The 14,252-nt window shown below is 51.1% G+C and overlaps 1 protein-coding gene across 2 annotated transcripts in view; it reads left to right on the plus strand.

The window, feature by feature from the left end:
* Positions 1–5,549: 5,549 nt before the first annotated feature.
* The window catches only part of LOC140108393 (integrin alpha-M-like), a 94,609-nt gene continuing 85,906 nt past the window's right edge, over positions 5,550–14,252 (plus strand). For both annotated transcript variants that reach the window (XM_072131705.1, XM_072131706.1), the window contains exon 1: positions 5,550–5,636. In XM_072131705.1, coding sequence (XP_071987806.1) covers positions 5,600–5,636 — 37 coding nt within the window. In that variant the 5' untranslated portion in view covers positions 5,550–5,599. The remainder of the gene's footprint in view (positions 5,637–14,252) is intronic.

A 14,252-nucleotide genomic window follows, 5' to 3' on the forward strand; every position in this document is an offset into this window, starting at 1 on the left:
GGGGATCAGTAGGTGCACCTGGGGAGAGGGAGGAGAGGAGGGGATCAGTAGGTGCACCTGGGGAGAGGGAGGAGAGGAGGGGATCAGTAGGTGCACCTGGAGAGAAGGAGGAGAGGAGGGGATCAGTAGCTGCACCTGGGGAGAGGGAGGAGAGGAGGGGATCAGTAGGTGCACCTGGGGAGAAGGAGGGGATCAGTAGGTGCGCCTGGAGAGAAGGAGGAGAGGAGGGGATCAGTAGGTGCACCTGGGGAGAAGGAGGAGGGGGATCAGTGGGTGCACCTGGGGAGAAGAAGGAGAGGAGGGGATCAGTAGGTGCACCTGGGGAGAAGGAGGAGAGGAGTGGATCAGTAGGTGCACCTGGGGAGAAGGAGGAGAGGAGGGGATCAGTAGGTGCACCTGGGGAGAAGGAGGAGAGGAGGGGATCAGTAGGTGCACCTGGGGAGAAGGAGGAGAGGAGGGGATCAGTAGGTGCACCTGGGGAGAAGGAGGGGATCAGTAGGTGCGCCTGGAGAGAAGGAGGGGATCAGTAGGTGCGCCTGGAGAGAAGGAGGAGAGGAAGGGATCAGTAGGTGCACCTGGGGAGAAGGAGGAGGGGGATCAGTGGGTGCACCTGGGGAGAAGAAGGAGAGGAGGGGATCAGTAGGTGCACCTGGGGAGAAGGAGGAGAGGAGGGGATCAGTAGGTGCACCTGGAGAGAAGGAGAAGAGGAGGGGATCAGTAGGTGCACCTGGGGAGAAGGAGGAGAGGAGGGGATCAGACGGTGCACCTGGGGAGAAGGAGGAGAGGAGGGGATCAGTAGGTGCACCTGGGGAGAGGGAGGAGAGGAGGGGATCAGTAGGTGCACCTGGAGAGAAGGAGGGGATCAGTAGGTGCACCTGGAGAGGAGGGGATCAGTAGGTGCGCCTGGAGAGAAGGAGGAGAGGAGGGGATCGATAGCTGCACCTGGGGAGAAGGAGGAGGGGGGGATCAGTGGGTGCACCTGGGGAGAAGAAGGAGAGGAGGGGATCAGTAGGTGCACCTGGGGAGAAGAAGGAGAGGAGGGGATCAGTAGGTGCACCTGGGAAGAAGGAAGAGAGGAGGGGATCAGTAGGTGCACCTGGGGAGAAGGAGGAGAGGAGGGGATCAGTAGGTCCCGCCACCGATGCCATTGGCCACCGTTTCGACACCCGTGGCACTGCCGTTTTTTTGGCCTTTGCAAGTACAAGCACGAGTGCTCCTCTTGTGGAGGGCCCCACCCCTTCTCTCTTTGCAACCGGTCGGTGGGAAAACATCCGCCCAGAGCCCCTGAGCAGAAAGACCCCGGTGAGTGGGGCCGCGATGCAGCCGTGGCTCGACATTTACCCCGATAGAGAGACTGCAGTGTCCCTATCCCTCGTTTTTAGCAATGTTTTTTTCATACCCCTTTCTCTCTCCCGGGATGGTTTTTTTGCGGATAACTTGTGGTCTGCGAGGGAGCACCCTAATGTTTTGCAGGACAGAATCACGAAGGAGGTTGCTTTGAGTAGGATTGAGGGTCCTTTTCGTTCCCCACCTTTTCCAATTCGAGGGTATCTCCGCTCGGGTTGGTTTCTAAGAAGGAACAAAGGAAGTATTGTTTAATCCACCATCCTTCCTTTCCCAAGCGGTCATCTGTCTTTCCCCCGAAGAGTCTTCTGTCTCTTATGTCTCTTCTGACAGGGCTGTCGCTTTGCTAAGTGGGGCGGGTCCTGGCGCTCTTGGGCTAAGTCTGATATTGAATCGGCCTTTCACCTGTTACGGATACACCCCGATTGCTTTCACCTGTTGGGCTGTTGCGGTGAGGGGCAATATTACTGTGACACCTGTTTGCCTATGGGTTCCTCCATTTCCTGAAGGTACTTTGAGCTGTTCAGTTCCTTCTTGGAGTGGGTGGTCAGGTATGAGACGGGGCGCAGTTCGGTCATCCATTACTTGGATGATTTTTTATTCATTTGCCCTTGGGGTAGGTTGGTTTGTTCTCTTTTGTTAAAAACCTTTCAGTACTTTATGGGTTATTTTGGTGTTCCCCTGCCCCAGAGAAGACTGAGGACCCGTGTACAGTGATCACATTTTTGGGAATAGAACTTGATTCCGGTGCCATGGTTTTTCGCCTTCCACAGGACAAGTTGAGCAAGCTCCTTTGTTTGGTTGCGGGTTTCTTTGTGGTGAAGAAGGTCACTTTGCGCCAGGTACAATCGTTGCTTGGGATGTTCGTTTTTGCTTGCAGGATCATGACCATGGGTTGGGTTTGTTCGAGACGCCCTACCCTGGCTTCGGGCTTCGCAAGGTGCTGCTAAGCCGGAACACGCCGGAAGCCCTGGCATGTTGTTCTGTCTTCCTACCATGACCAAACATGCTGGCCTCTTCCTGAGGTCTCTAGCCCTAAATGGTCCTCATTTACGGACGCTGCGGGATCCTCGGGTTTTGGTGTGATTTGGGGGTCTGATTGGTGTGGGGCTGTGTGGCCCGCTGCCTGGCGCAACGCAGGTTTATGTTCAAACTTGACACTTTTGGAATTGTTTCCCATTGTGGTAGCGGTGGAGCTATGGGGGTCTTTGTTGTCCAACCGTCAAGTCTGTTTTTATACTGACAACTTGGCAGTCGTTTTTGTATTAATAAATTGACATTCTCCTCCTTCCCGTGTTGTCTCTCCTCCGGAATTTAGTTTTGCGATGCCTTAAATTTATCATTTTCTTTAGGGTCAAGCACATTCCTGGCTGTGTCAACTTTGAAGCTGACTCTCTTTCCCGTTTTCGTTGGCAGGAGTTTTGGGAGTACCTCCTATTGGCCGCCCCGGAGGGGCAGGAATGCCCATCGGCCCTATGGGATCTGATCCACAGTTGTTGTCTTTGGTCCAGTCTTCCCTTGCACCTTCTACTTGGTGTCAATATGGTAAGGCGTGGGAGTCTTGGTTTGCCCTAGCAGAGGGTAGGCCCGTGTATACTAGCTGTGCAGATAGGGTTGAGGTAACGCTGTCCTATTTGTCCTCCCTCTGCTCCAGCGGGGTTTCGGGGTCTGCGGCACAGAAGCGTCTAGCCGGTTTAGCTTTTCATTTTCAGTTACAGGGCTGGCCAGATATTACCAAGGGTCTTCTTATCAGACAGATTCTTCAGGGGTGGAAACGGGAGGCATTGACTACAGAGTCGAGGCGTCCGGTATCTTTTTCTCTGTTGAGGTCCCTTGTTGCCTCTTGCAGGACCGTCTGCACATCTGAGCATGAGGCTTTGCTTTTTTCCCTATCTTTTAGCCTCAACTTTTTTGGGACGTTTCGTGTTCGTGAACAATTGCCTGCGTCCTCCTCTTCTCCTGGGGGTTTGCTTCGGCGGGAGGTGGTTTTGGGTCCCAATGTCGTCCAGCTTAAAGTCCGTCGGTCTAAGACTGACTTGTATGGAAGGGGTTCTTGGGTTCGCCTGTGTGCGGTCCCAGGTCAGTTTTATGTCCCTTCCCTGGCCGGGTGATAATTTTTTGGTAAATTCTTATGGTTCTCCCCTTCTCCCAGTCCGTTTTTCGTAAGTGCTTGTCAATTTTGTGTTTGGTTTCGTATGGGACCCATTCCTTTAGGATAGGTGCTGGTACTGAAGCGGCCAGAGTGGGTTTGCCGGATTCTGATGTCATGAGGATTGGCCGCTGGCGCTCTGGATGTTTTGCTTGCTATGTTTGCCCTGACCTTCTGCAATAACTTTTCTTTTGTTTCTGTTTTGGTCCTGCTGCGCAGCGATCGCACCCGGTGGTGTGGATACTGGGGCATTCGCATGACTATTGGGAGGCCCAGAGGGCGGAATGTCATCCGGGGGAGGGAAGACCCTGGGTTTCCACGGCGTTGATTTTTTCTGGTGTGGCATCTGTGGGTTGTTGTGGTCCCAGGTTCTTCCCGAGGTGGTGGACATCAGTCGTGTTTGTAATTCTCCGGTGGTTTTAGTCATACATGTCGGTGGTAATGACCTTTGTTCCCTCAGGGTCGCGGAGCTTCTCACAGTTATGCGATCTGATGTGGCCAAATTGTCTGCCTCCTTTTCTGAGGTTGTTATAGTTTGGTCGGTGATAGTGCCGAAGGTGGCTTGGTAGGGTGACAGGGATGTTGGGGCAATTGATTGGGCCAGGCGCACTATCAATGCTCGGATGGCGCGCTTTGTCAGGTCCAAGTTAGGGGTGGTGGTCAGGCATAGGGAATTGGAAGGTAATAATTCCCCCTTGATGCTTTTGGATGGGATTCATTTGACAGACATTGGGCTCGACATATTCTTGTCGGGTTTGCAGGATGGCATTGAGCAGGCGCCCTTCCTGTTGGGTGGAGGTCGGAGCTCCGTGTGGCGGGAAAAATTAGATTTGTGGAGATGGATGGAGATATGATGGAGATATGATGGAGATTTGTGGAGATGGATGGAGATGGATGGAGATGGATGGAGATGGATGGAGATGGATGGAGATATGATAGAGATTTGTTGAGATGGATGGAGATATGATGGAGATTTGTGGAGATGGATGGAGATGGATGGAGATATGATGGAGATTTGTGGAGATGGATGGAGATATGATGGAGATTTGTGGAGATGGATGGAGATATCATGGAGATATGATGGAGATGGATGGAGATGGATGGAGATGGATGGAGATGGATGGAGATGGATGGAGATATGATGGAGATTTGTGGAGATGGATGGAGATTTGTGGAGATGGATGGAGATTTGTGGAGATTTGTGGAGATTTGTGGAGATGGATGGAGATGGATGGAGATGGATGGAGATGGATGGAGATATGATGGAGATTTGTGGAGATGGATGGAGATTTGTGGAGATGGATGGAGATTTGTGGAGATGGATGGAGATATGATGGAGATTTGCCCGGAAGTCGCGGTGCTGGTTGGGAGTACGGCCGAGCTCACCACTTCGGGCAGCTGCGGTTTGCACAGAGAAAGAAGATCTAACTGTTGTGGTTAATTCTTTGGAAAAACTGTTAAGCAAAGTTTAATAAGTAGCTGTGACCTTTTCTGCCCAACAGGAAGCCTCGTGTCATTTATTCATCATAGTTGTTAGAGGGGTGTATGAGGCTGGGGGGTATATGAGGCTGGGGGGTCTATGAGGCTGGGGGGTGTATGAGGCTGGGGGTGTATGAGGATGGGGGTGTATGGGGCTGGGGGTGTATGAAGCTGGGGGGGGTGTATGAGGCTGGGGGTCTATGAGGCTGGGGGTCGATGAGGCTGGGGGATGTATGAGGCTGGGGGATGTATGAGGCTGGGGGTGTAAGGGGCTGGGGTTGTATGAAGCTGGGGGGGTGTATGAGGCTGGGGGGTGTATGAGGCTGGGGGGTGTATGAGGCTGGGGGGTGTATGAGGCTGGGGGGTCTATGAGGCTGGGGGGGTCTACGAGGCTCGGGGGTCTATGAGGCTGAGGGGTCTATGAGGCTGGGGGGGTCTATGTGGCTGGGGGTGTATGTGCTCTTGCCCTTTGTACATACACACACGTACACATCTTTGCTAGGACTCTCATGTTCTCTTCATGTGGTTTATTTTGTGTCACTTCTGCTTCTCGAGGAGTCTGTGACTCTTATAGGAAGTATTTGTGAGGACACAGTGTACACAGCGCTGGAAACTGCAGGGGATGACATGGGGGCTCCTCTGTGCTGCTCCCTCCTCATACAGGGTGAGTGATGGCCAATACTGTATTATTGTACGAGGAGACTGAATCAGTGGATGTATGAGGAGACTGGATCAGTGGGTGTATGAGGAGACTGGATCAGTGGGTGTATGAGGAGACTGGATCAGTGGGTGTATGAGGAGAGTGGATCAGTGGGTATATGAGGAGAGTGGATCAGTGGGTGTATGAGGAGACTGGATCAGTGGGTGTATGAGGAGACTGGATCAGTGGGTGTATGAGGAGACTGGATCAGTGGGTGTATGAGGAGAGTAGATCAGTGGGTGTATGATGAGACTGGATCAGTGGGGTGTATAAGGAGACTGGATCAGTGGATGTATGAAGAGACTGGATCAGTGGGTGTATGAGGAGACTGGATCAGTGGCTGTATGAGGAGACTGGATCAGTGAGTGTATGAGGAGGCTGGATCAGTGGGTGTACGAGGAGTCTGGATCAGTGCGTGTATGAGGAGACTGGATCAGTGGGTGTATGAGGAGACTGGATCAGTGGGTGTATGTGGAGACTGGATCAGTGGGGTGTATAAGGACACTGGATTAGTGGATGTATGAGGAGACTGGATCAGTTGGTGTATGAGGAGACTGGATCAGTGGGGTGTATGAGGAGAGTAGATCAGTGGGTGTATGAGGAGACTATATCAGTGGGTGTATGAGGAAACTGGATCAGTTGGGTGTATGAGGAGAGTAGATCAGTGGGTGTTTAAGGAGACTGGATCAGTGGGTTTATGAGGAGTCTGGATCAGTGGGTGTATGAGGAGGCTGGATCAGTGGATGTATGAGGAGACTGGATCAGTGGGTGTATGATGAGACTGCATCAGTGGGTGTATGAGGAGACTGGATCAGTGGGTTTATGAGGAGAGTGGATCAGTGGGTGTATGAGGAGACTGGATCAGTGGCTGTATGAGGAGACTGGATCAGTGGGTGTATGAGGAGACTGGATCAGTGGGTGTATGTGGAGACTGGATCAGTGGGGTGTATAAGGAGACTGGATTAGTGGATGTATGAGGAGACTGGATCAGTTGGTGTATGAGGAGACTGGATCAGTGGGGTGTATGAGGAGAGTAGATCAGTGGGTGTATGAGGAGACTATATCAGTGGGTGTATGAGGAGACTGGATCAGTTGGGTGTATGAGGAGAGTAGATCAGTGGGTGTTTAAGGAGACTGGATCAGTGGGTTTATGAGGAGTCTGGATCAGTGGGTGTATGAGGAGGCTGGATCAGTGGATGTATGAGGAGACTGGATCAGTGGGTGTATGATGAGACTGGATCAGTGGGTGTATGAGGAGACTGGATCAGTGGGTTTATGAGGAGACTGGATCAGTGGGTGTATAAGGAGGCTGGATCAGTGGGTTTATGAGGAGACTGGATCAGTGGGTGTACGAGGAGACTGGATCATTGCGTGTATGAGGAGACTGGATCAGTGGGTGTATGAGGAGATTGGATCAGTGGGTGTATGTGGAGACTGGATCAGTGGGGTGTATAAGGAGACTGGATCAGTGGATGCATGAGGAGACTGGATCAGTGGGTTTATGATGAGACTTTATCAGTGGGTGTATGAGGAGACTGGATCAGTGGTTGTATGAGGAGACTGGATCAGTGGGTGTGTATGAGGAGACAATATCAGTGGGTGTATGAGGACACTGGATCAGTGGGTGTATGAGGAGACTGGATCAGTGAATGTATGAGGAGACTGGATCAGTGGGTGTATGAGGAGCCTTGTTCAGTGGGTGTATAAGGAGACTTGTTCAGTGGGTGTGCGAGGAGACTGGATCAGTGGGTGTATGAGGAGACTGGATCAGTGGATGTATGAGGAGACTTGTTCAGTGGGTGTACGAGGAGAGTGGATCATTGGGTGTATGAGGAGACTGGATCAGTGGGTGTACGAGGAGACTGGATCAGTGGATGTATGAGGAGACTGGATCAGTGGATGTATGAGAAGACTGGATCAGTGGATGTATGAGTAGACTGGATCAGTGGGGTGAATGAGGAGAGTAGATCAGTGGGTGTATGAGGAGACTGGATCAGTGGGGGTATGAGGAGACTGGATCAGTGGGGGTATGAGGAGACTGGATCAGTGGATGTATGAGGAGACTGGATCAGTGGATGTATGAGAAGACTGGATCAGTGGATGTATGAGTAGACTGGATCAGTGGGGTGAATGAGGAGAGTAGATCAGTGGGTGTATGAGGAGAGTAGATCAGTGGGTGTATGAGGAGACTGGATCAGTGGGGGTATGAGGAGACTGGATCAGTGGGTGTATGAAGAGACTGGATCAGTGGGTGCATGAGGAGACTGGATCAGTGGGTGTTTGAGGAGACTGGATCAGTGGGTGTATGAGGAGTCTGGATCAATGGGTGTATGAGGAGACTGGATCAGTTGTGTGTATGAGGAGACTAGATCAGTGGGTGTATAAGGAGACTAGATCAGTGGGTGTATGATGAGACTGGATCAGTGGGTGTATGAGGAGACTGGATCAGTGGGTGTATGAGGAGACTAGATCAGTGGGTGTATGAGGAGACTGGATCAGTTGTGTGTATGAGGAGACTAGATCAGTGGGTGTATGAGGAGACTAGATCAGTGGGTGTATGATGAGACTGGATCAGTGGGTGTATGAGGAGACTGGATCAGTGGGTGTATGAGGAGACTGGATCAGTGGGTGTATGAGGAGGCTGGTTCAGTGGGTGTATGAGGAGGCTGGATCAGTGGGTGTATGAGGAGACTAGATCAGTGGGTGTATGAGGAGACTGGATCAGTGGGGTGTATAAGGAGACTGGATCAGTGGAGGTGTATGAGGAGACTGGATCAGTGGGTGTATGAGGAGACTGGATCAGTGGGGTGTATGAGGAGACTAGATCAGTGGAGGTGTACGAGGAGACTGGATCAGTGGAGGTGTACAAGCAGACTGGATCAGTGGAGGTGTATAAGGAGACTGTATCAGTGGGTGTATGAGGAGACTGGATCAGTGGGTGTATGAGGAGACTGGATCAGTGGGTGTATGAGGAGACTGGATCAGTTGTGTGTATGAGGAGACTAGATCAGTGGGTGTATGAGGAGACTAGATCAGTGGGTGTATGAGGAGACTGGATCAGTGGGGTGTATAAGGAGACTGGATCAGTGGGGTGTATGAGGAGACTGGATCAGTGGGTGTATGAGGAGACTGGATCAGTGGGTGTATGAGGAGACTGGATCAGTGGGTGTATGAGGAGAGTAGATCAGTGGGTGTATGATGAGACTGGATCAGTGGGGTGTATAAGGAGACTGGATCAGTGGATATATGAAGAGACTGGATCAGTGGGTGTATGAGGAGACTGGATCAGTGGGTGTATGAGGAGACTGGATCAGTGAGTGTATGAGGAGGCTGGATCAGTGGGTGTACGAGGAGACTGGATCAGTGCGTGTATGAGGAGACTGGATCAGTGCGTGTATGAGGAGACTGGATCAGTGGGTGTATGTGGAGACTGGATAAGTGGGGTGTATAAGGAGACTGGATTAGTGGATGTATGAGGAGACTGGATCAGTTGGTGTATGAGGAGACTGGATCAATGGGGTGTATGAGGAGAGTATATCAGTGGGTGTATGAGGAGACTATATCAGTGGGTGTATGAGGAGACTGGATCAGTTGGGTGTATGAGGAGACTAGATCAGTTGGGTGTATGAGGAGAGTAGATCAGTGGGTGTTTAAGGAGACTGGATCAGTGGGTTTATGAGGAGTCTGGATCAGTGGTTGTATGAGGAGGCTGCATCAGTGGATGTATGATGAGACTGGATCAGTGGGTGTATGAGGAGACTGGATCAGTGGGTTTATGAGGAGACTGGATCATTGGAAGTATAAGGAGGCTGGATCAGTGGTTGTACGAGGAGACTGGATCATTGCGTGTATGAGGGGACTGGATCAGTGGGTGTATGAGGAGACTGGATCAGTGGGTGTATGTGGAGACTGGATCAGTGGGGTGTATAAGGAGACTGGATCAGTGGATGTATGAGGAGACTGGATCAGTGGGTTTATGATGAGACGTTATCAGTGGGTATATGTGGAGAATGGATCAGTGGATGTTTGAGGAGACTGGATCAGTGGGTGTGTATGAGGAGACAATATCAATGGGTGTATGAGGAGACTGGATCAGTGGGTGTATGAGGAGACTGGATCAGTGAATGTATGAGGAGACTGGATCAGTGGGTGTATGAGGAGACTTGTTCAGTGGGTGTATGAGGAGACTTGTTCAGTGGGTGTACGAGGAGACTGGATCAGTGGGTGTATGAGGAGTGTGGATCAGTGGGTGTATGAGGAGACTGGATCAGTGGGTGTATGAGGAGACTTGTTCAGTGGGTGTACGAGGAGAGTGGATCATTGGGTGTATGAGGAGACTGGATCAGTGGATGTATGAGGAGACTGGATCAGTGGATGTATGAGTAGACTGGATCAGTGGATGTATGAGTAGACTGGATCAGTGGGGTGTATGAGGAGAGTAGATCAGTGGGTGTATGAGGAGACTGGATCAGTGGGTGTATGAGGAGAGTGGATCAGTGGGTGTATGAAGAGACTGGATCAGTGGGTGTATGAAGAGACTGGATCAGTGGGTGTATGAGGAGACTGGTTCAGTGGATGTATGAGGAGACTGGATCAGTGGGTGTACGAGGAGACTGGATCAGTGCGTGTATGAGGAGACTGGATCAGTGCGTGTACGAGGAGACTGGATCAGTGGGTGTATGATGAGACTGGATCAGTGGGTGTATGAGGAGACTTGATCAGTGGGTGTATGAGGAGACTGGATCAGTGGGGTGTATGAGGAAAGTAGAACTGTGGGTGTATGAGGAGACTGGATCAGTGGGGTGTATAAGGAGACTGGATCAGTGGATGTATGAGCAGACTGGATCAGTGGGTGTATGATGAGACTGGATCAGTGGGTGTATGAGGAGACTGGATCAGTGGGTGTATGAGGAGACTGGATCAGTGGGTGTATGAGGAGACTGGATCAGTGGGTGTATGAGGAGACTGGATCAGTGGAGGTGTATGAGGAGACTGGATCAGTGGAGGTGTATTAGGAGACTTGATCAGTGGGTGTGTGAGGAGAATGGATCAGTGGGTGTATGAGGAGACTGGATCAGTGGGTGTATGAGGAGACTGGATCAGTGGAGGTGTATTAGGAGACTAGATCAGTGGGTGTATGAGGAGACTGGGTCAGTGGGTGTATGAGGAGACTGGGTCAGTGGGTGTATGAGGAGACTGGATCAGAGGGTGTATGAGGAGACTGGATCAGTGGGTGTATGAGGAGAGTAGATCAGTGGGTGTATGAGGAGACTGGAACAGTGGGGTGTATAAGGAGACTGGATCATTGGATGTATGATGAGACTGGATCAGTGGGTGTATGAGGAGACTGGATCAGTGGGTGTATGAGGAGACTGGATCAGTGGGTGTACGAGGAGACTGGATCAGTGCGTGTATGATGAGACTGGATCAGTGGGTGTATGAGGAGACTTGATCAGTGGGTGTATGAGGAGACTGGATCAGTGGGTGTATGAGGAGTGTGGATCAGTGGGTGTATGAGGAGACTAGATCAGTGGGTGTACGAGGAGACTGGATCAGTGGGTGTATGAGGACACTGGATCGGTGTTTGTATGAGGAGACTGGATCAGTGGGTGTACGAGGAGACTGGATCATTGGGTGTACGAGGAGACTGGATCAGTGGGTGTATGAGGAGTGTGGATCAGTGGGTGTATGAGGAGACTAGATCAGTGGTTGTACGAGGAGACTGGATCAGTGGGTGTATGAGGACACTGGATCAGTGTTTGTATGAGGAGACTGGATCAGTGGGTGTACGAGGAGACTGGATCATTGGGTGTACGAGGAGACTGGATCAGTGGGGGTATGAGGAGACTGGATCAGTGGGTGTATGAGGAGACTGGATCATTGGGTTGTGCGTGGAGCCTGGATCAGTGGGTGTATGAGGAGACTGGATCAGTGGGTGTATGAGGAGACTGGATCGGTATTGGTTTATGGGGAGACTGGATCAGTGGGGGGGTACGAGGAGAGTGAATCAGTGGGTGTATGAGGAGACTGGATCAGTGGGTGTATGAGGAGACTGGATCAGTGGGTGTATGAGGAGACTGGATCAGTGGGTGTATGAGGAGAGTAGATCAGTGGGTGTATGATGAGACTGGATCAGTGGGGTGTATAAGGAGACTGGATCAGTGGATATATGAAGAGACTGGATCAGTGGGTGTATGAGGAGACTGGATCAGTGGCTGTATGAGGAGACTGGATCAGTGAGTGTATGAGGAGGCTGGATCAGTGGGTGTACGAGGAGACTGGATCAGTGCGTGTATGAGGAGACTGGATCAGTGCGTGTATGAGGAGACTGGATCAGTGGGTGTATGTGGAGACTGGATAAGTGGGGTGTATAAGGAGACTGGATTAGTGGATGTATGAGGAGACTGGATCAGTTGGTGTATGAGGAGACTGGATCAATGGGGTGTATGAGGAGAGTATATCAGTGGGTGTATGAGGAGACTATATCAGTGGGTGTATGAGGAGACTGGATCAGTTGGGTGTATGAGGAGACTAGATCAGTTGGGTGTATGAGGAGAGTAGATCAGTGGGTGTTTAAGGAGACTGGATCAGTGGGTTTATGAGGAGTCTGGATCAGTGGTTGTATGAGGAGGCTGCATCAGTGGATGTATGATGAGACTGGATCAGTGGGTGTATGAGGAGACTGGATCAGTGGGTTTATGAGGAGACTGGATCATTGGAAGTATAAGGAGGCTGGATCAGTGGTTGTACGAGGAGACTGGATCATTGCGTGTATGAGGGGACTGGATCAGTGGGTGTATGAGGAGACTGGATCAGTGGGTGTATGTGGAGACTGGATCAGTGGGGTGTATAAGGAGACTGGATCAGTGGATGTATGAGGAGACTGGATCAGTGGGTTTATGATGAGACGTTATCAGTGGGTATATGTGGAGAATGGATCAGTGGATGTTTGAGGAGACTGGATCAGTGGGTGTGTATGAGGAGACAATATCAATGGGTGTATGAGGAGACTGGATCAGTGGGTGTATGAGGAGACTGGATCAGTGAATGTATGAGGAGACTGGATCAGTGGGTGTATGAGGAGACTTGTTCAGTGGGTGTATGAGGAGACTTGTTCAGTGGGTGTACGAGGAGACTGGATCAGTGGGTGTATGAGGAGTGTGGATCAGTGGGTGTATGAGGAGACTGGATCAGTGGGTGTATGAGGAGACTTGTTCAGTGGGTGTACGAGGAGAGTGGATCATTGGGTGTATGAGGAGACTGGATCAGTGGATGTATGAGGAGACTGGATCAGTGGATGTATGAGTAGACTGGATCAGTGGATGTATGAGTAGACTGGATCAGTGGGGTGTATGAGGAGAGTAGATCAGTGGGTGTATGAGGAGACTGGATCAGTGGGTGTATGAGGAGAGTGGATCAGTGGGTGTATGAAGAGACTGGATCAGTGGGTGTATGAAGAGACTGGATCAGTGGGTGTATGAGGAGACTGGTTCAGTGGATGTATGAGGAGACTGGATCAGTGGGTGTACGAGGAGACTGGATCAGTGCGTGTATGAGGAGACTGGATCAGTGCGTGTACGAGGAGACTGGATCAGTGGGTGTATGATGAGACTGGATCAGTGGGTGTATGAGGAGACTTGATCAGTGGGTGTATGAGGAGACTGGATCAGTGGGGTGTATGAGGAAAGTAGAACTGTGGGTGTATGAGGAGACTGGATCAGTGGGGTGTATAAGGAGACTGGATCAGTGGATGTATGAGCAGACTGGATCAGTGGGTGTATGATGAGACTGGATCAGTGGGTGTATGAGGAGACTGGATCAGTGGGTGTATGAGGAGACTGGATCAGTGGGTGTATGAGGAGACTGGATCAGTGGGTGTATGAGGAGACTGGATCAGTGGAGGTGTATGAGGAGACTGGATCAGTGGAGGTGTATTAGGAGACTTGATCAGTGGGTGTGTGAGGAGAATGGATCAGTGGGTGTATGAGGAGACTGGATCAGTGGGTGTATGAGGAGACTGGATCAGTGGAGGTGTATGAGGAGACTGGATCAGTGGAGGTGTATTAGGAGACTAGATCAGTGGGTGTATGAGGAGACTGGGTCAGTGGGTGTATGAGGAGACTGGGTCAGTGGGTGTATGAGGAGACTGGATCAGAGGGTGTATGAGGAGACTGGATCAGTGGGTGTATGAGGAGAGTAGATCAGTGGGTGTATGAGGAGACTGGAACAGTGGGGTGTATAAGGAGACTGGATCATTGGATGTATGATGAGACTGGATCAGTGGGTGTATGAGGAGACTGGATCAGTGGGTGTATGAGGAGACTGGATCAGTGGGTGTACGAGGAGACTGGATCAGTGCGTGTATGATGAGACTGGATCAGTGGGTGTATGAGGAGACTTGATCAGTGGGTGTATGAGGAGACTGGATCAGTGGGTGTATGAGGAGTGTGGATCAGTGGGTGTATGAGGAGACTAGATCAGTGGGTGTACGAGGAGACTGGATCAGTGGGTGTATGAGGACACTGGATCAGTGTTTGTATGAGGAGACTGGATCAGTGGGTGTACGAGGAGACTGGATCA

The sequence above is a fragment of the Engystomops pustulosus genome, unplaced genomic scaffold (assembly GCF_040894005.1).
Source record: "Engystomops pustulosus unplaced genomic scaffold, aEngPut4.maternal MAT_SCAFFOLD_124, whole genome shotgun sequence".
Lineage (NCBI taxonomy): Eukaryota > Metazoa > Chordata > Amphibia > Anura > Leptodactylidae > Engystomops > Engystomops pustulosus.